This window comes from Phaeodactylum tricornutum, chromosome 10, assembly GCF_000150955.2.
Source record: "Phaeodactylum tricornutum CCAP 1055/1 chromosome 10, whole genome shotgun sequence".
Lineage (NCBI taxonomy): Eukaryota > Bacillariophyta > Bacillariophyceae > Surirellales > Neidiaceae > Phaeodactylum > Phaeodactylum tricornutum.
Window position 1 is genome coordinate 837872 of NC_011678.1, and position 19259 is coordinate 857130.

Below are 19259 nucleotides of genomic sequence, written 5' to 3' on the forward strand. Positions count from 1 at the left end.
CCCTGTGGATGTAGCGCCACGAATGCGCGGCGACCGGACCAATCCCTTTTTGGAACGTTCGTCGTCGCGAATGTTGATCACACCGAGCGGACCTTTGCTAGAGAAGGAGGCGACCCGGTCGTTTGTGGACGAGTATTGGGGTGGGGGATGAGCGAAAGGTTGTTTATCTGTGATCGTTCACTTGGCCGTGAAATGCATAGAGATAGTCACACTCACTGTCAATTCTGGTGTATGCCGTAGATGTACGTATCCTTCACACAAAGTGTAAACGAGTACATGGATGGGTGTCTAGAGCCTAGGAAGTAGCAACCTGGTGCACATGACGCACATTATCGTTTAAACACACGACGCAATCGTCCGCTGCACACGATTGCATCGGAGATCAACAGAAACACTCCGAGATCTCTTTACTTTTACGATTCTTTGTTCCAAAACCAATTTTGACAAGGTGTGGATCCAAGTTATCCCAGAGTCCAGGACGTTTTGCCTCCAGGAGGGGCGAGCACCCGTGAGGTGGGACGTCCGGTCATGACCTGGGCCCCGTTCATGTTGGCTCCCGACGCAAAGGCGTTGGACGATACGGGTCCAGCGACAGTGCTGCTTCCATAAGATTGGATCTTGACTACGCCAGCGGGAGATTCCGTTGTCGATTCCACGGACGATGCCTTGTTCGTAACGGACGGGAGCGAATTGGAGGAGGTCGTTGAGGAATTCTCGGGACCCGGCGCGATGGCGGGCTTGACCACTGTCCGGGATGCAGACACACGTGTAGGTGGCAAAGTGAGAGAGAGGCCAAAGGACTACTCCGGAAAGTCGCTGCGGATAGGGAAGGGGTCGTGGACGTACCTGGTGCTTTGGGAGCCGGAGGCGGCGCCACTCCCAAGGAAAAACTCGTTGGACCTCCCGGCGGCGCGAGGACTCGCGATGTCGTTCGGCCTTTCTGTACCAAATGGTTTTGATTGTTGTTGCAACTGTATCCGTACGAAGACATGATGATATGGAAGAAGGACGACGAGGAACCGAATGTTTCCTTTTGGTGAAATTGAGTTTGGATTTGATTGTTGCAAGGAGACATTCCTCGTGATGGGAGATGCGATGCGTGCGTGCCACCACGCTGCGCGCGACGGAGAATTCTCTTGGTCGTTCGCAGTGTCGGTACGGGCTAGTAGTACCATACTAGTAGTAGAGCGGAGAGTAATTTGGCTGGATTGGTACGGACAAACTTATATATTCTATTCTCGAAGGTAGAGGAGTATTGCAATGTCTAACCGACGGGCACGGTCGGGACTGCGCCGCAGCATCAACCGACACAACGTTCGTCCGGAAAACATGTCTGGCGCGCATCTTGTATAGATTTTAAACCAAATCGTATATACGCATACTGGAATCGCTTGGATGACTGCCCCACAGCGCGCGCACACTGCGCGATCGGTGTCGTTTTCGCCGACCAAAGAATGGACTCGTTCGGACTGATGGCGTTTTGGGGTTCATCCGTCCGTCCGTCCGTCAATCTATCCATCGGTCTGTCCACACACCAACTCCTCGCCCCGTCTAGCCGGTGCCGCCGTCGTCGTGTCATTCCGCGAATACAACCAACAGACACCAACACACACACACTGGCAGGCACATACACACAACCAGTCTCGTCGGGCAAAGGTAAGACAATCGAGTCCTCTAGACGGGATCAGTGTCTCGTAGAATTCACGCAAGTTACTTTGACGAACCAATCGGCATCCAAGGTGGACTTCTGGAATAAGAGGGTCCGAAGGAGGCCGCGCAAGGTCTGCAACGGCGTTCGGCGAGTGACGACGCTTGGGATCGGTCGGTTCGACGGCTCTCTCGTAGGATCCTACGTAGAATTCCTACCGAACGAAAATGAGCGCAGGGTATTCTACCGCCAACACGAAGCGTGGATCGTCGACGGGAATTCGGGACGAGCGACGGTGTCCGTCTACCGGGAATCGTCTGGGTGAAACGTTCCGGTTCTTGTCGACGAATAGCGTCGATGTGACGATGTAGAAGAGTCCCTCGCACACGTTTCGCTACGCCTTGCGCAGTCATGCTGGGTTGCACCGAGTTTCGGGAACCCTGCGCTTTGGTGACGTCAATCGGACATTTGGGTTTCTCACTTTCTCGTTTTTGTCTTTCGAAGGATTCTGGCTTTTTTTGGGTTGTGCGCGTTGCCCTTCTGGACGGGCGTCTCGCGCTGGATTTGCTCCGGAATACTCATCCTGTACACACAGTCAGTGACACACAAACACAGCTTACAGACACTCATTGCGACTCCCCCGGCCCTGCCAGAGCCGGTAGTAGGATCCATCGAAGCATCATGATGCGGGAACTCAAAGTTGAGGATGCCCTTCTCTACCTGGATCAGGTCAAGGTAGAGTTTGGTGATCGTCCGCACATTTACAACGAGTTTCTCGACATAATGAAAACCTTCAAAACACAGCAGATCGACACACCCGGCGTCATCCGGAGAGTATCGACACTTTTTCAAGGAAACCGCCGACTCGTACTAGGATTCAACACCTTTCTCCCGGAAGGCTACAAAATCGAACTCCCCCTCGACGGCGACGGCCCGCCGGTGGCCGTCTTTCGCGCTCCCGGCTCCAACGTCGCACACATTTTGCATGCTTCCCCCAACAACGTTCCTTCCGCACACAATGCCGGCGGCGCCCCGGCCTTGGCACACGTGGCCAATCTCGCGCAGGGACACGCCGCCCGGGGACCGGCGGCGTTGCCCCCGCAGCAGGCACACGGACCTTCCGGGACGCTCCGGGGACCACATCACGATCATCACCAACAACAGCAACACCAGCAGCCACCGCAACAACATCAGCCACAACAACACCAGCAGCAGCAGCAACAACACAACTTTAGTCAGGACAATGGCATGCGCATGGCCATGGGACCCGGAGCAATGCCTCCCCAGCAGCATGCGCAACAGCAACAGCAGCAGCAGCAGCAACAACACCATCAACAATCCTCTATGGTCCCTCGGCAAGGGCCCGCACCGTCGGCATTAGGACAGCGAGCGCCGGCTCCAACAGGAAAGTTACGATCGCCTTCGGCTCCGCAGAGGCTCGGGCCACAACACGGAGGACAGCCAGTTGCGCCACAGGGAGGGCCGCCATTGCAGCAGCAGCAGTACATGATGAACATGCCTCCTGAAAACATACGTGGACAGGGTCCACCTCCACCGGCACAACAGGGAGCTCAGCCAGAAGCGCCCATGGAATTCAACCACGCGATCAACTACGTTACCAATATCAAAAAACGGTTTGCGAATGAGCCCGAAACGTATAAAAAATTTCTGGAGATACTGCACACGTATCAAAAAGAACAGCGGGGCATTAAGGAGGTTTTGGACGAAGTTTCGGAACTTTTTGCGGAGCATCCTGATCTGCTTAAAGAGTTTACGTTTTTCTTGCCGGACGCGGTACAGGCTCAGGCCAAGGCGCAACTGGATGCGGTTGCCAAAGAATCGGAGGCACGGAAACGGGCCCAGGCGAAACAGGCTATCATGAGTCAAGCAAAGGGGATGCAACGCCAAGCACAAGTAGCCGCTCGGGGGCCCGCAGCATCTCGTGATTTCCATCAAGTAGTGGTACCTTTTGGGGCGGCGCAGGGGCGCTCCGCGGAACGTGAATCGCACATCATACGCAGTGCACATTTTGGTGTGGTATCGTTCAAGCCGGTCCGACCTCCGAAGGTCGGTGGTTTAACGCCGTCGCTGGCCGCCGCCAAATTGGGCCGACCGACGGCCATTCCGGAGCTACCGCGAGTGCCCAACACGTCCGAGACGGCTTTCTTCCAACGGGCTAAGGAACATCTGAGTCGTAAGGAGTTGGCCTCCGACAAGCCTTCGGGCTCGCGACGTCATACTCCATACACGGAGTTTCTCAAATGCTTGCACTTGTTTGGCGCCGGTATTCTTAAAAGGGACGAGTTGATTTGGATGTTGCGTGGCCTCTTCATGCAAGGACACGCACCCAAGTCGGGAGCAAACGCAGGCGGTGGGCACTCCATTCAGTTCCTTGCCGACGATGCCATTGCTTTAATCAAGGAATTTGAAGAAGTCCTTCTTGGGCGTGGACCGTATGCCAATCAGGAATCCACTTTGAAAGATAAATCGCCGTATGGTTCGGTGAGGGTGCAAGACGTTGACTTTATCAACGATGGTGTCACCCCTTCGTACCAAGAGTATCCTTTGGACTATCCCAAATCACTATTTCTTTCTCACCCGGGGCAAACGGAGCAAGATGCACAGGTTTTAAATGACGGATTACTCTGTATCGCACCGAGCAATGGTTCAAAAGGCATGTGCCGGTCGTTGGAACTCTACGATGCGGTCCGGATGCGACGTAACGCATATGAAGAAGAAATGTTCCGGATAGAAGACGAGCGGTACGAAGTTGATATGGCAATTGAACGCAATGCTCAAGCGATGCGTCAAATTGAACCTTTTGCAGAGGAAGTCCAGAACCTTCGTGAACAGGAAGAGAAGGATGGTCAGCCCATCGGACGGCTGCAGTATCAGTTGAATCGGTATACGATGAATACGATTCACATTAACGCTATCGGACGTGTATACGGCACCGCAGGGGATGAAGTTTTACAACATTTGGCACGCAACCCTCTCATTGTTCTCCCGATTGTGTACCAACGTCTAAAGCAAAAAGACGCGGAATGGCGCAACTCTAAGACGGAAACAATGGAACGTTGGAATGCCATCACGGAAGCGAACTACGAAGGGAGCCGTGACATTCGGTGCCACTTTTACCGTCGTGAGTTAGAACGTACTTTCACGTCGCCAATTCTCTTAGAAGAATGCAAACGCGCTGGATCCTATGCCAACCATCCCGAAAAGCTCCGCGACCACCCTGCGTCGCGTCATTACCTTCCGAAGTTTGCAGCCAAATGCAATGACTCCGGTGCTCTTCTATTTCAACCTTGCGTTGCAGTAGAGTGCAACGTAGATGACACCTACAAGGATGCCTTCAAGCTTGTCAATCATCTTATTAAATCTTCGGTCGACATTTCGTCGCTTGACCGGGAACGAATTGGGCGAATCTGGACCGAATTTATGGTACCGTGGTTCAATTTTCCGATCCATTGGGTCACAGAGGTCGCCCGGGAGAGCTTTGGGGGCAAAGTCACTTCGAGTATAGTAAAGTGTAAGTTTCGTGGGAGATAACATTCATGCAGAGTGCGCGCCGTCGCTCATTTTTCTTTGTGTACAGTTGCTCCAGGTCAGACGGTAGTTACAATTTTCGGTACGGCCGCAATCGTTGCTTGTGTAGAGGCTGGTGAAAGCGTCAAATATACGGCCAAACTTTCCTTCGGGGTAGTATATCTGTCTCCCTCCGCTATCCTTCACGCAGTCCCGGCGAATGAAAATCCGTTTGTGCGGCGCGATGGAGAAATGGTTCGAGACGCTGTTCCAAAAGGTGATGTTTTGTACAGCGAGAAGCTACGCGATCAGTACAAACTACTCTTTGGAACGGAAAATGTATACTTGCTTTTGCGGCGATTCATTCTCCTCAGCACTCTGCTAGGCGATGTACGGCATTATTGCGAAACTATTGGAACGCCAAACGATCCGAAGAGCTCATTCTTCGATCCAACGGAGACGACGATGAATTCAGAAGTCAAAAATAAGCGTTTGGATTACGCCGGGGCTGTATCCGCCTTAGGCAAAGTATTGTCCAATCAAATAGACCTCCTCGAGTACGAAACGATCTGTCGCAAGATATCGAAGGAAAAAGTATGGCTCATGGCTGCGCTTCCGAAATTGATCGAGGGGTGCATGGATTGTCTAACCAAGGTTGCCAGAGAAGACGCCCTGCTTTATCTTTTCGACTATTGTCAGTTCCGCCGGGTCGATCCAGTATTGGTCCGCGCGCACTGTTTCGCCATGGCGACGGATGCATCGTTCCGGATTCAGTACGATACATCGCAGAATTGTATGTATTTCTCATACCTTCCCCGGAGCGAAGAATTACGCGTATCGGTAGGGGAAGATGCTATTGTGGAAGTGGAGGATGCGGCAATGCACGGTGCAGGTCCAACGGAAGACTCGGACTCCGATCCGATCGAAGAGTTCTCGGACGAAGGAAATCGGGAAGCGAAGCGACTGAGGCTCAAATAAGAGGAGCTATACTCAAGATGTACTTATTTTAAAAGTTATTCAGTGTGAAAGAAATTGTATTTTGTTACTCCTGTCCTCCCTACACCACTTGTACACGAGGAAACTATCCTGAGTACAAGGGCAATTCTGTCATGAACTCCAATTGCAAGCGAAACATGCCATTACAGAAGACACCGTCTTGTACAGCATTCGTACCTTCAGCGGCGGATACAAATATCTATTCCCCCCCCGAGTGGAAGTGCGTTTGTCCTACTGTTTCATTCTAGACAATCCACTGAACCTGAAGTCCTGCTACCATAAAGTGTCGCAACAAACGCTGCGCGATCTCCAGTTTGACCGAGTTGAGGGAAGCGGATGATCCCTCCATTTTGAGCCAAATCGTCGGCTGTAGTCCATCTACGCCATCAATACGATCCATGTTGATACTTCCCCCCGCTACCTGCAAGAATGGTCTGACTCCATCCAGCACAACATCTACCTGTTCCGATGTAAGTTCCGGCCCTTCTGGCATGGCTTGAATCACTTCCTGAATTTCTGGGATTTTCTCGCGCAATCCTCGCTCCAATCCCATTTTCATGGTTTGCGTACTCGACGGGCACGTTCCGCAGGCACCCTAAAAGAGAAACCAGACAATTCAGTCGCCAGTTTTTGCCGTCAGTCTAAAGTGTTCCCGCAAGCCTTGTTACGTATCGATTTTCGAAACACTCCAACGTACCTGAAGCTCTAGCTTGACAACGGGCCCGTCAATATCACTAATAATAACGTTACCCCCATCCTGAATCAAGTAGGGGCGCATTTCATCCAACACAGCTTCCACATTGTCCCAGGTCAAATCTAACGGTCCCACCAGCTTGGTAGGCGGCGCATCCAGTTCCGTCGTCGCCACGGAACCCTCGTCCCGTTCGGAACTATCAAACGGAGAAACAATCTGATCTCTTAGAAGCGTCGTTCCGACGGTCTTTGGGTGACGATAAGCAGTCGGAACAAAAGAAGAGGCCATGGAAAGACCGTACAGGCTCAAAAACGCGGCGGTAGTCTTCATCGTGCCAGAACCCAACGAACGAAGACGATTCTCACAGTCAGTAGCAGGCGATCGTGTGCAACGATTTGACGGTCTGCGGAAAATGAACGCTGCAGAATTTCCGGCGGCAGCGACACGAGCGAACGATGCTGACGTTGATTTGTCTACGTCTGATTGTCTGTCAGTCGCCCCATCAACGATCCAATTCACAGTTGCAGTGGCAACCTACCGCTATCTAACCAGCGCCCACGTAAAGCGGATGTGTGGTGTCGTTCACGTGTGACGGACAATCGGTTTTCACAACACATCAACGACATTATAAAGCGACGCCACAGTGCGCAAGGAAACGGTCAGGCAATGATGCAACAAAATAGTATATCAAACTTGGGTGAACGCATTTGCAAAAATACGGCAAAACCCGAAAAGTTTTTGTTTTACAGTTAGTTTGCCGTGTCAATCTGCAATACAGCCTTACTTGTGGTTGATGACATCAAAAGTATGGGACCACTTACACACAAGGTCTTGGGGAATCATACTCACAGCACTGACTATACCACAAAGTATGTTTGGTTTTCTAGGTTGAAAAAAAATTATTGATATTTGGGCAATGATCAAGTGCAAATGTAATTATATAGCAATGGCACTGGAGGCCCAGATACTGCGTATTGGGAGAACACATGCCATTGATAATGTAACCTAATGTTAACCTGGCTCAACGTCTTTTCCAGTGTTCTTCTCGAATAGACTGAGCAAGGATTACACTCGAAAGCTCTGACAAAGAAAACTACTAGCAGACGTAGAGTTCGTTATTGTTCCACTAGTGACCTGCATTCGGACCGTCGGAAGCGGTACAATGCCGACAAACATAGCATGGAACAGTCTTGGCGTCCACAAACAAGAGTCGACTCGGATAATGCTTGACACTAGTTGGAGGTTCTGTGATTCCGAAGACAACGGAAAAGATTATTGTGAATTATGAGTTCGGATCCCAAAGCAGTGCTGCTGTCTGATGGAAGAATTTTCTCGACTCGAAGCTCGGATTCATGTAAAAAATCTTGACAGTGAACAAAGGATGAGCAAGTCATGCTGGACATGGTTGGAATGGGTCAGACCGTCTAATGTAAATCCTTCCCTAGCTAGTTTATGTTAGGGGAGGTTTCAGAAAGCTGCCCTAGTCTAGGGGATTTTCTCTTCCAGGGGCCAGCCTCATTTGAATAACAGAGAAGACATTTCATATTTAATGAGTGTTCCTTCTTTCGCGCCAGACAGATTTTTCTAAGTGCCGTTTGAAAGCTTGGACTGGCTGAACTTTTGAATAGGGTTTTCAATCCTTGTTAAATTTAGTGAAGGATTCTGAATCCTTCACTAAATTAGTGAAGGTTTCTAAATCCTTCACCAATGTAAATTAGTGAAGGTTTCTGAATCCTTCACTAAATTAGTGAAGGATTTAGCGAAGGATTTACAATTAGATTTTGAAACGACCGTGACTTGGGAGACGAAAAAGTACTCACAGTCAGTAGTCCCTGTCTTTCCATTTCTTTTCGCACTGGACGCACAAGTCCATGAGGGGGACTAGCTCCATTGGACAGGCCACAATCTGATGATAGAAACGCTGACAGCCTGCGGTGTGATAGTACAGATGCGTAGCATCAATATCGAGACTGGTCGTTGTCGATCCCTGGGTGGCACCGCGAGTGAGGAGCGACTCGAGTCGCGCACGCTACAGCGGTGGCGGATCGTCCCCGTCGACGTCCACTTTATCCCGACGATATCGTCATTGGCCTCTACCCTCGCAGCTTTCCCCTAAACGTGCTGGGAGATCTGTAATGATTGAAAGCTACGACGAACGCTGGTAGTGGCCGCTGCCACCGTAGGAACGTACACGTCCGTTCCCCGAATGTGTGCCGTCGATCCTTTACAGGAAGCATTTTGTTTGCGTTGCTGCTGTCTCAGTGTGGTATCTAGCAGTGAAAGCTCCTGTTACCGTCGATACGGAAGCATTGGCCTTGCGCTTGGGACCTCGCCCTCCTGTTTTGCCGCAACCTCGTCCTGTAGATCCTCCTCCGCGTCCCGTCGCCGAGGCTGAACTCGCAGCGCTCGAACGACCCTACATTATTCCCGACGTCGCGGCAATACTCAAATGACCACACAAACTGTGCCTTTGCATGTGAAGTCCTCGCCCTCCTGTTTCGCCACGACCCCTTCCTGCAGATCCTCCTCCGCGTCCCTTCGCCAAGGCTGAACTCGCAGCGCTTGAACGACCCGAAATTTTTTCCCGACGTCGCGGCGAGACTCCAACGCTCACACGGCCTGTGCCTTAGCGTATATTGTTCAAGTAAAACTGTAATAGACGCCTTTTGGAGATTTGTAGAGCGCCTGCTAACAGTAAAGGAAAGACAGGGACTACTGGCTATTTTTTCGTCTCCCAAGTCACGGTCGTTTCAAAATCTAATTGTAAATCCTTCACTAAATCCTTCACTAATTAGTGAAGGATTCAGAAACCTTCACTAACAGTAAATTAGTGAAGGATTTGGAAACCTTCACTAATTTAGGGAAGGATTTAGAAACCTTTACTCGGAAAACCATAGTCAAAATTTCCATTTATCTATTTTTTTCAACGGCAGTTACGAAATCTTACTGTCTTCGTATACTGAAAACAAAATTAAATAATAAATGTCTACGAGTAATCGTTAGTTTCTAGAGAACAAGCCGAAGTGAGGCACTCCCCAAAGAGTCATCGATTTTCGCTGTGAGAACGGACTGATTGGAAAATTTTCGCGCAACGGTCCTAAGAAATAAATCACGACTCTCACTTTCAAATGTTTGAGAACACTTTTATGCCTGACTGATTATCCATTCGCAACGGAATCGCCAACATCTCGGGTCCACGCTCCTTCTCAACCAGACATTTTAATTGCCAGGAACATTTTCACCCGACAACTGCAAGTACGCACACAATTTTTCAGAATGAGCTCTCTCGATGCACAACGTGTGTTCATTACCGGCGGAAGCGGACTGGTGGGGGGACGATGTGCCGCTGCCTTTAGGACTGCCAAGTGCAATGTCATTGCAACACACAAAACTTTTCAAACCGAGAAGACTGTGTATTTCAATTGTTCTGATCTCAAGGATGAAAACAACTTCGCAGTCCAAGATTTCGCACCCCACGTCATCGTGCACTGTGCAGCTTTGACCAACGTGGATCAGTGCGAGACTGATCCGATTTCATCCCACCTAAACAATGTGATTGCGACAAAGAACATTGTCTCTCTTGCCAAGAAATGCTGTGCCAAGATTGTTTTCTGTTCTACGGATTACGTTTTCAACGGCAAGAATGGACCCTACAACGAGAGCGATGAGCCTGATCCACTCTCAGAATACGGTAAACACAAGCTTGAGGCTGAGCAAGCGATTCTATCGGAAAAAGGACTTGAGGCCGTGGTGCTACGCATCACAAATGTGTACGGAATTGAGGATCGTGGCAAAAATATTGTCGCTCGAGTATTGGCAGATTCACAGAAAAGTGTTGAGGGAGCTCCTGTACTGATGAAATTGCCAAAGGATCAGTTTGCCACTCCAATTAACGCTGATGATGTGGCGACCATCATTGTGAAACTAATCAGCGATGGCAAAACTGGAGTCTATCACCTCTCGGGTGATGAATACGTGAGTCGTGTTCAGTTGGCCTCCAGAGTTGTAGGAATGGTACAAGGTCACAAAGTGACTATTGAGCCGGTTTCTACTTTCCAAATCGGGCAGAAGGCACCACGCCCACTCAAAGCAGGACTACTTTCGCAAAAGATACAAGATGAGTACCCATGTTTCAGTGCGAGAACCATATCTGAGTTTGTTGCTGAGCAACTCACCGTAGCTAGGCCACTTCCCGGTATATACTCCCAGTATGATAAACCAGGGAAACATTGGTACGCCCCCAACAAGTTTGAGGCATATGGTGAGGAAGAGATAGCAGCTGTCATTGAGGCTCTTCGGGATGGATTTCTCGCCCCTGGACCTAAAACAGAGGACTTTGAGCACCAGGTTTCGTCGCTCTTTGGCAAGCAACATGGGTTAATGGTGAACTCGGGTTCATCGGCAAATTTGCTTGCGTTAAATGCTTTTGGGTTCAAGCCAGGAGATGAAGTTGTCACGGCCGCCTGTACCTTTGCAACTGTTATTGCACCACTCCTACAACTCGGAGTTAAGCCTGTCTTTGTTGATGTTGATCCTTCTGCCTATGTTCCCACAGTCGACGCAATCATGGAAGCCGTCACATCCAAGACGGTAATGATTTGGCTGGCAAACCTAGTTGGTGCAAAGCCTGACTGGGAAGAGCTACGCTGCCGCACCAACTTGCCTCTGTGGGAAGATTCCTGTGACACGATATCTGTTACTACGGTAACTGACGTTTCAATGACCAGTTTCTATGCTAGCCATATGATTACTGCAGGCGGAGGCGGAGGCATGATAATGGGTAACAACCGCGAATTTATCGAAAAGTGCCGCATGTTCCGTGATTGGGGACGAGTTGGCAACAACTCGGAGGCTCTAGAAGATCGCTTCACTTCAAGTATTGATGGAATCCCATATGATGGAAAGTTTTTGTACGGAGTAGTTGGATACAACATGAAGTCAACCGAGATGAATGCCGCCTTTGGACTTGCTCAGCTGAAGAAGTTGCCGTCCTTCCGTGCCATCCGTCGGGCCAACTTCGACCGCTTTATGTTAAAGTTGAAAGCTTCAAAAACATTTGTTCTCCCCAAAGAGAAAAAGGCATTTGATTGGCTGGCTTTCCCTCTTTTACACTCCAAACGGGGTGAGGTTTTGCAGTTTCTGGAGGGCAATGATATTCAGACTCGCGTATTGTTTGCCGGAAATATCACTCGGCACCCAGCGTATCGTCATCTCTTTGTCTCGGAGAGTGCATTTCCCAATTCTGATCGTATCATGGCAGAGGGTTTTTTGCTTGGTTGTCACCATGGAACCACCTTTGAGCAGATCGATCGTGCCTGCGAGCTCCTCTTGCAGTTTGAGAAGAATCTGGAAGTTATCTAGTGCTAATCTCCTTAAACCAAAGAATCATTCATGTCAATATACTATTTGCTGCAGATAAGTATTGTAACTGAGCATTGCGCGGACAAGAAAAACAGACAATCCGCATCTCGTTCGTCGACATGGTAAAACAGAGGTTCGTTTACAGGTAGACAGATACCGGCCAAGGAGTGTAAAGTCCCAGCTTTTACCGGTACGAAACATTGGTCATCTACTTGGACGCACGGCGAGACAATAAAGGGGAATAATTGGTAACGCTGCCTACTTCTAAGTTGCCGTCCCATTGGAATATTCGTTAATCTTCCTTTTTCTCGTCGTACCGGACAGTCGGCCTCCGTTGGTCGTTGTCCGCGCTACTCGACTTGGCAGGGTTCTCTCTACCGGCCCCGACCGAAAAAGCTGGCGCCGCACTCTTCTGCTGTTCTTCTCCCGACTTGTGTTCGGACAAGTCGTGGCATTCGTTCTTGCGTAAAAATGTGCCAAAAATTTGCAGAAACATTCCGAACCAAGTAATGTGTAGCCCGATCAATAAGCCGACCAGGATCAGAAAGATGTCGCGATAGTAGAGGAACAAGAGTACCGGTATACCTTGCGTGACGTACTGCGATTGCGTCCACATGGCGGCGTAGATGACAAAGGGCAAAATGCACAATCGCGTGGCCAACCAAACCAGCACCATGGCGACAAAACAGGTGAGCGTGGTCCACTTTTTCTTCAAAAAGTTGGCGAGTTTGGAGAGATCCACGGGCACGTCGGAAAGGTCGTGGACCATGAAGATCATACTGCCCGCGCGGGTCAATCGACACATACTGGAACCGATCACGAGTAAATTGGTAATGACGTGATGGATGAACATTTCGCGAAAATCACCACGAACCGACGGACTCCAGGCCACAACGACGGGCGACTGCCACCGCCCGTTCCCGTCCGAGTGGCGAGAATAGACGTGACGAAGACGCACGGTGAATGATATTTCTAGGAGTGTGACGAGGGCATCGATATTGTAGGCTGCCTGGAGTAGATAATACCAGGTCATGCCCGGGTCCACGGGTTGGTGGGGGAATCCGAGAAAGAGGGTCAAAGTAGCCTTCTTGGTGGCGGCGTAACCGTCGAATATCTGCCACCAGGGCTTGTCGTGAAAGTACCAGACGCCGTATACCGAAATGACGCTGTGGTAGAGCAATCGAAAGACGTACTCGCCGAACTTGTGGATACGTTCCTGATTGTGTTGCAACCATGCTTCGCCGTGTGTTTGTCGGCCAGCCTTGACCCCCAGTTGTCGAAAGCGGGGCATGAGTACGGATTTGATCATGCGGAGTAGGAGTACCAGTGCGAACAATACGAGCCAGGCTTCGGGTGTGGCGAGATTGGCGAGTGCCGTGGAGGTTGTCCGAAAGGCGTAGGTGTAGAGCAGGTGTACGGTGCGGATGATCTGATGTTGCTGGTGGTGGGGTTGCGTTGGTGCGGTTGTGGTTGGTGTCGTTGCGAGAAAGTCTCGATAACTCAACATGGGTGGCAAATGGTGGTAAATGTAGGGTACTTGGTAGGACAACCACGAAGGTAGAGGTGGAACGGCATCGGCGGGCACGGCCACGTTGAGAGTGTCACGCCAGTCGAGACAGCCGAGAGGCCAACAAAAGAGATCCACGGCTCCCGTCAACCACAGTACCGGAGAGGGAGGATAGTCTCGGAAACTCCCGGGTGCAATACTCCAATCGGATGTTGTTATTGTCGTCATGCCGATGGTGGTGTTGGAAGAATGGGGGAACGACTACGACTACTGCCAAAGTTCTCTCTCGATCGAGTGACTACCAAGTACAAGTCCAAATGGGTTCGGGTGTTTGTTCACAGTCAATCACTTACTGTACATTCCCCCCTTCCGACCAAGAATGGCACACACACACACACACACACACACACACTCGAGACTCCGAATGTGTTGGTGCCGTCAACGTCGTGTATTATACACGCGTGAAGGTCGAGTTGAGTGATTTGCGTTTCTCGTCGTGCCGTGCGTGCTTGGTGCTTTTGCGTGGCCAATGAGGCCCCCTCATTTTAATGCATGGAAATGTACGATTCCACTTATGGCTCTAGAGGAACCCCAAACGAAACTACCGGTAGAACGATCCCCCAACGGCGACACGCATGCGCGCCTGTCGTCTACCCCAACGAATGTCCCGAACAAGTTGGGACTGTTTTCTTAGGAACCAATATGTGAGGAATGCGAAAGGGAAAACGATTCGTGAGCATGGAAAAAGACGACAATATCGGAGTAAACACTACATGTCGGAGCGACAATTAGTACAACTTTCCGGGTACTACAGGGTTTCGGGTAAAAAGGGTTGGGTGGACAGGACAACCACTGCCAATTCACAGTCACTCACTGCCAGCGCCGACGGGGGAACACGAGTCGTGACTCGCGACCAGTCGAAACTTTACATTACAGGTTACAAAACACACAACAGGTTAGCTCTAGTAGAGGGGACACTGGCTCCGTTCATTGTCTCCCTGTTCCGCCTTGCTGGGATGGATGTGGTGGGGGGATTTTCCATTACTCCATTTTCCAAGCAGACAAACTGCGAATGAGAACGGATCGTCATGGCGTCACGAATTTCTCCCAAAGTGCCGCGTGCGGCAACGCGAGTCCACCGAACCACGTCTACTAGTACGACTACTACTCACGGTAACAGAAACGGTAACAGTCAAACGACGACGTCAACCACTACCAGTATTCCCGGCAGTACCACCACCACTAATGATTCCAAGCAAGAAGCTTTACTGCTAGAAGTTTCCGTACTCCAAGCCGTCCTGCGTCGCAATCGACAGAGTCACCAACGGACCAAATACTATCAGCGCGTTGCCATGGCCTTGCGCGCGCTGCAACGATCATCTTTATCCCCCTCGTACACGGCACCCTCCGTACTGGACTTGTACGACACGGGAACCCAGACCTTACAGGAACTAACGGAGTGGCACGCTACTGTCCTTCCCCAACGGCAACGACAAGCCGTCTTTTGGAAAATCGCGGACGTTACCGATACGGCGATGCCGAATTCCCCGGACGCTGAGTGGCGACACCGCATTCGAGACTACGCCGACACCGTCCTCACGGCGCTCCCGGATGTACTGGAACGCTGTGAGTATGCAGCCGTCGCCTTGTGGACCGAAGTGGCTCGAGGATTCTTTCTACCCGTCGTTACCGTCATGCTCGGTGCCCTGGCTCGGATACACGCTCTCCTCGAGCATACTGGACTACACGCTCTAGGGACCCTCCGAGACTTGCACACTCGGTACACCATTGCCTTTCCCCCCACTGCGACCGATTCGTTCACCACTACTACTTCCTCCGCTACTCTTGAATGGGACGAAGTGCGATGGGAACAAGTACGGCAAACTTGTATGACTGCCATGCAGACTCGTCGCCAAGGAAGTCGCCTGTACGGGAATGGATCGTCAGTGGATTTGGTCCGGCAACGATTCGGAATCGCTGCTACCGGTACCATGCCTAAACCACCCGCACCATCGGCGTCGCAGGTTGAATTCGGGATCGACCACGGAGACGGCGGCGATATTGACAAACACATCGACGAAGCGAATCTCGACCTCGGTGAACGCGTACGAGCCGACGAAGCGGCCTTGCTACAGGCCACACTCCCTCCAACCCAGCGCACAACCGACTCCTTCGTGGCAGAAAGTGGGAAGGACAGCATTACGAATACAAATCACGATGCTGTAATGCCGATCCCAGCCGACATGGCTCGTGCGGAATTGGATACCAATATGGCCATGGTGGAATCACTAAAGAAGGAGAGAGCCCAAGTAGAGGAAAACAAGAAACGTAAATCCAAGGCACACCGCCAGAAGAAGAAAATCAAGAAACAAAAGGGAGACTTTTTCGACGAATTGTTTGGATGATGAATGTAGACTACTGTAAAATGTTACGTTCTCCCCCGGATCACTAAGTTCTATGCACTTTTTCCTCCCAACGAGCGCCTCGATACACATCACCCAGTACGCGCATATCTATTCCCGAGTCAAGTTGCCCCCAATGTACCTCTCTCCGATGTCCGTCCGCCTTCCAAAGCTCGAATCAGCTCCTCCTTTCTGGAATGTCACCTTTACTTCGACTTACGGGACGATCAATATGAACCGTATGGTTTTGAGAGTTATAAAGGGCAAAAAAAGGACGTGGCAAATCTTCACAATACCGTCTCATTTTCTGCTTGGCATCCTGTAATGATTCTGCCAAAAAGTACACGGGTTGGTAGGACGTGATGGGGAACTCTTGACGCGAGGCGATCTCCGGATCCCAGGAAAGGATTTGAGGAGCCCGATCTCCTCCCGGATGTGAGGGACTGCAGGCGTATTCAAGCTCTCCGAACGAGGACAAAAGGCCGGCACCGTACGCTTTGGGCGAGCCATTCTCCTCGCAGAGACCGAATTCAACGGAATGCCAATAACAATGGGCCAATTTCAGAATATCTTCGTCAGAGGCCCCTAGACTGGCAAGCCCGATCTCTTGCGAAAAATCTGCAAAATCTCTATCGGCAAACATGGGAGCGTGGCCCAGCAGTTCGTGGCAAATATCGGGTTCAGGAGTGTACAGTGGCTTGCTGTGGTGCCGAATGTACTGTGTGGAAAAAAAGACACGAAAGGCGAGGCCATTCAAAAAGTCACGCGAGGACAGGAGGCCGGCCACCGGTCGCATGCGAAAGTTTGTTTGCTGCATTAAATAGTCGCTAATGTCTTGCTGTTGCGGAATTGTTTCCCGGCCGTAGCCACAGTGCGTTTTCATGTGGTCCAATGCTGTGAGATATTCCTGACAAGCGTGATATTCCCACAATGTTTCCATGCGGTCCCAAACGGTTGTCCAAACGGAGGTTTCTTCGGGAGAGTATTCAATTCGAGGAATAGGCTGGTCCCATCGATGATTTCTAGCGCTTTCCGTCAGTTTCTCACGACGAATTCGGTATTCCTGCGCAGACAGAATAACGTAATTCGTAAGTAGGGTACACGACAGGTTGTTCGATTGATATTGTTCTCGTCACGTCTACCTACGTACCAGATCGTGAAAGCCAGGGTGATCACTTTCTAAATCAGTCCCAGCTATAAGAGTACGATCTGCGATCAAGTCGAGTTCCGAGATATGACGAGGAAACCAATGCACTTGTTTCTCATCCAAAATAAGCAGCTTGTCTGTCATGGAGTGTAATGCATCGAGCAGCTTGGTGACGTTCGCATCGGACGGACTCCCTTCAAAATCGACAAAAAAGTCAAACCGTCGTTTGCTCAAGCGTCCCACATGAAGCGGACGAGATTCAATGCGACAGACGTTCACGTCGTATTTCCAAAAATATTTGAGAACATCAGACAGGACACCGATTCGATCCTGAAGCTCCATGAGTAGAGATGTCCGCGGCGCTTCGCCGTACTTTGTGGCCTCCTTCATTCGGACCGAATCGGGTACTTCCGACGAAGACTCCTGGAGAACCGGAATCTTGCCATTGAATAATGTCCATTCCTGAGGCGGGCATTCGTGAGATACGTGATGTGTACTCATGCTCTCTTCATTCAGTCGACGGCCCTGTTCGGTAAACCAAGCTCTGCTGTTTACACGCGTCGTTGACGGACGACCGGAACATAGACGCAGAGAAAGGCGCGATAACATCCGAGAAGAAAACACCAGCGTCATGACCCAAGCTTCTCTAAATCTCTTTCCTTTGTTGAAGCTACCGATAGCTTGGGAAGCTTGTGATCGAGAATGGTCAATCAGCAAGTCGTTGTTTCCAATGAGAGCAATTCGATTCGGAACGACACCGAAGAACGAACGGGAATGGCGATGATGTCCGCTACCCCATTTCCAGAACAAGGAATGTGACACGATCGTGTCGCGGCGAAGGTATCTTTTGGACCCTACCCCTACCATTCAATCGCGGAAGTGAGCTACGTTGGAGACCGTGCCAGTTGTCGCTGTGTTACATTACAGTTCATACGAACATGGGTTAGTAGTCAGGATTAATTTTCTACCGTACTCCGGCTCTTGTTGACCTTTTCGCTTCCACGAATCTAGGTCTGGATCACCATGGTGCAATATACAATTGAAACGCAACCGGGAAAGGTTCGTACGCCTACTGCCCTAAACGAATTGTGGCAACATGATAAAAGCTAGCACTGCCGAGCACATCATGACCGCTTCGGCCACACTTTCCGTACGGTGGCCGAGTATTGTTTCTTCGATGGCTAAATCAACCTCGGCTTTGTAAATTGCATTTTCCAAGGAAGCCGAGCCTTTCTTCTCAGGCACTGCTGCCGACTTGAGATGCTCATTGCCTTCCTTCAAATGCGGCAAAGAATCCATCGGTTCTTCAACATGAGGAAAGAGCGTTGACTCGGGCGTCTCCCGTTTCAGCAGCGCCAGTTGCAAGTCCAGTTCTTCCTCCAGCAAAAGATGCTCTAAAGTATCTTCGGAAGGCTTTCTCATTGTAAAACCTCCACCGATGAAGGTTTGCAAGCGTTCCCGATGAAGATCTGTATTCGATGAAGTATGAAACGACGGCAGACAATCGTGAGAAGAAAAGATACTCAAAGGCCCTACAGAGTAGCAATATTGTCTAACCAATGCTGGACCGTTGTATTCCTCGGCGCTTCTACTATCCTGAACTTACTCTTCCGCAAAGCCTCCATTTCTTCGACAGAACATTCTCCAAAGTGGTCGGCGCATTGTTTGGCACGCTCCAAATTCACCGGTAAATATTCGTCGAGAGGATTGAAGGAAAGATCGTGATTGCTTGTGGATTCGCGCTGCACTATGAAGGGGTCACGCTCAGCGGGCGAGCCACCGTACTTGACGGAAAAGGCAGACGCGAATGAAATCAAGGCAAGGAGGAAAAGTAACGCAGGGGTTATCATAGTTCTTCGAAAAGGGAGAGTACAGTCAATTTTTACGGAGAGAAAAATCTATGACGCGAATTACATGGACACTGACAAGAGGCAAGGAACAGCGCCATCACAGAAACGATTCACTCTGTATCTATC

At 50.4% G+C, this 19259-nt stretch overlaps 8 protein-coding genes across 8 annotated transcripts; 3 read left to right on the top strand and 5 right to left on the bottom strand.

The window, feature by feature from the left end:
- Nucleotides 1-461: 461 nt before the first annotated feature.
- Nucleotides 462-991, bottom strand: PHATRDRAFT_36590 (predicted protein; the record flags this gene model as incomplete). Its single annotated transcript, XM_002181047.1, has 2 exons — nucleotides 462-745; nucleotides 847-991. 2 exons carry the CDS (start codon nucleotides 989-991, stop codon nucleotides 462-464), a joined length of 429 nt encoding a protein of 142 aa, XP_002181083.1.
- A 1341-nt stretch (nucleotides 992-2332) lies between these two features.
- PHATRDRAFT_13057 (predicted protein) lies at nucleotides 2333-3436 on the top strand (the record flags this gene model as incomplete). Its single annotated transcript, XM_002180871.1, has 2 exons — nucleotides 2333-2587; nucleotides 3224-3436. Coding segments are annotated over 2 exons (468 nt in total), but the record flags the coding sequence as incomplete, so codon positions are not given.
- A 2726-nt stretch (nucleotides 3437-6162) lies between these two features.
- PHATRDRAFT_46593 (predicted protein) lies at nucleotides 6163-7196 on the bottom strand (the record flags this gene model as incomplete). Its single annotated transcript, XM_002181048.1, has 2 exons — nucleotides 6163-6767; nucleotides 6870-7196. The coding sequence occupies 2 exons, from the start codon at nucleotides 7194-7196 to the stop codon at nucleotides 6417-6419; spliced, it is 678 nt and encodes a 225-aa protein (XP_002181084.1). The 3' UTR covers nucleotides 6163-6416.
- Nucleotides 7197-11135: 3939 nt separating this feature from the next.
- On the top strand, nucleotides 11136-12227 carry PHATRDRAFT_12989 (predicted protein; the record flags this gene model as incomplete). The annotated part of the gene is made up of 1 exon (XM_002180872.1): nucleotides 11136-12227. A coding segment is annotated over one exon (1092 nt), but the record flags the coding sequence as incomplete, so codon positions are not given.
- A 243-nt stretch (nucleotides 12228-12470) lies between these two features.
- PHATRDRAFT_46595 (predicted protein) lies at nucleotides 12471-14246 on the bottom strand. The gene has a single exon (XM_002181049.1). It carries the CDS (start codon nucleotides 13960-13962, stop codon nucleotides 12520-12522), a length of 1443 nt encoding a protein of 480 aa, XP_002181085.1. The 5' UTR covers nucleotides 13963-14246; the 3' UTR covers nucleotides 12471-12519.
- Nucleotides 14247-14822: 576 nt separating this feature from the next.
- Nucleotides 14823-16139, top strand: PHATRDRAFT_36595 (predicted protein; the record flags this gene model as incomplete). The annotated part of the gene is made up of 1 exon (XM_002180873.1): nucleotides 14823-16139. The coding sequence occupies one exon, from the start codon at nucleotides 14823-14825 to the stop codon at nucleotides 16137-16139; it is 1317 nt and encodes a 438-aa protein (XP_002180909.1).
- Nucleotides 16140-16365: 226 nt separating this feature from the next.
- Nucleotides 16366-17625, bottom strand: PHATRDRAFT_13175 (predicted protein; the record flags this gene model as incomplete). Its single annotated transcript, XM_002181050.1, has 2 exons — nucleotides 16366-17199; nucleotides 17287-17625. Coding segments are annotated over 2 exons (1173 nt in total), but the record flags the coding sequence as incomplete, so codon positions are not given.
- Nucleotides 17626-18182: 557 nt separating this feature from the next.
- Nucleotides 18183-19162, bottom strand: PHATRDRAFT_46597 (predicted protein). The gene is made up of 2 exons (XM_002181051.1): nucleotides 18890-19162; nucleotides 18183-18752 (listed from the first exon to the last, which is right to left on the bottom strand). The coding sequence occupies exons 1-2, from the start codon at nucleotides 19131-19133 to the stop codon at nucleotides 18361-18363; spliced, it is 636 nt and encodes a 211-aa protein (XP_002181087.1). The 5' UTR covers nucleotides 19134-19162; the 3' UTR covers nucleotides 18183-18360.
- Nucleotides 19163-19259: the final 97 nt, after the last annotated feature.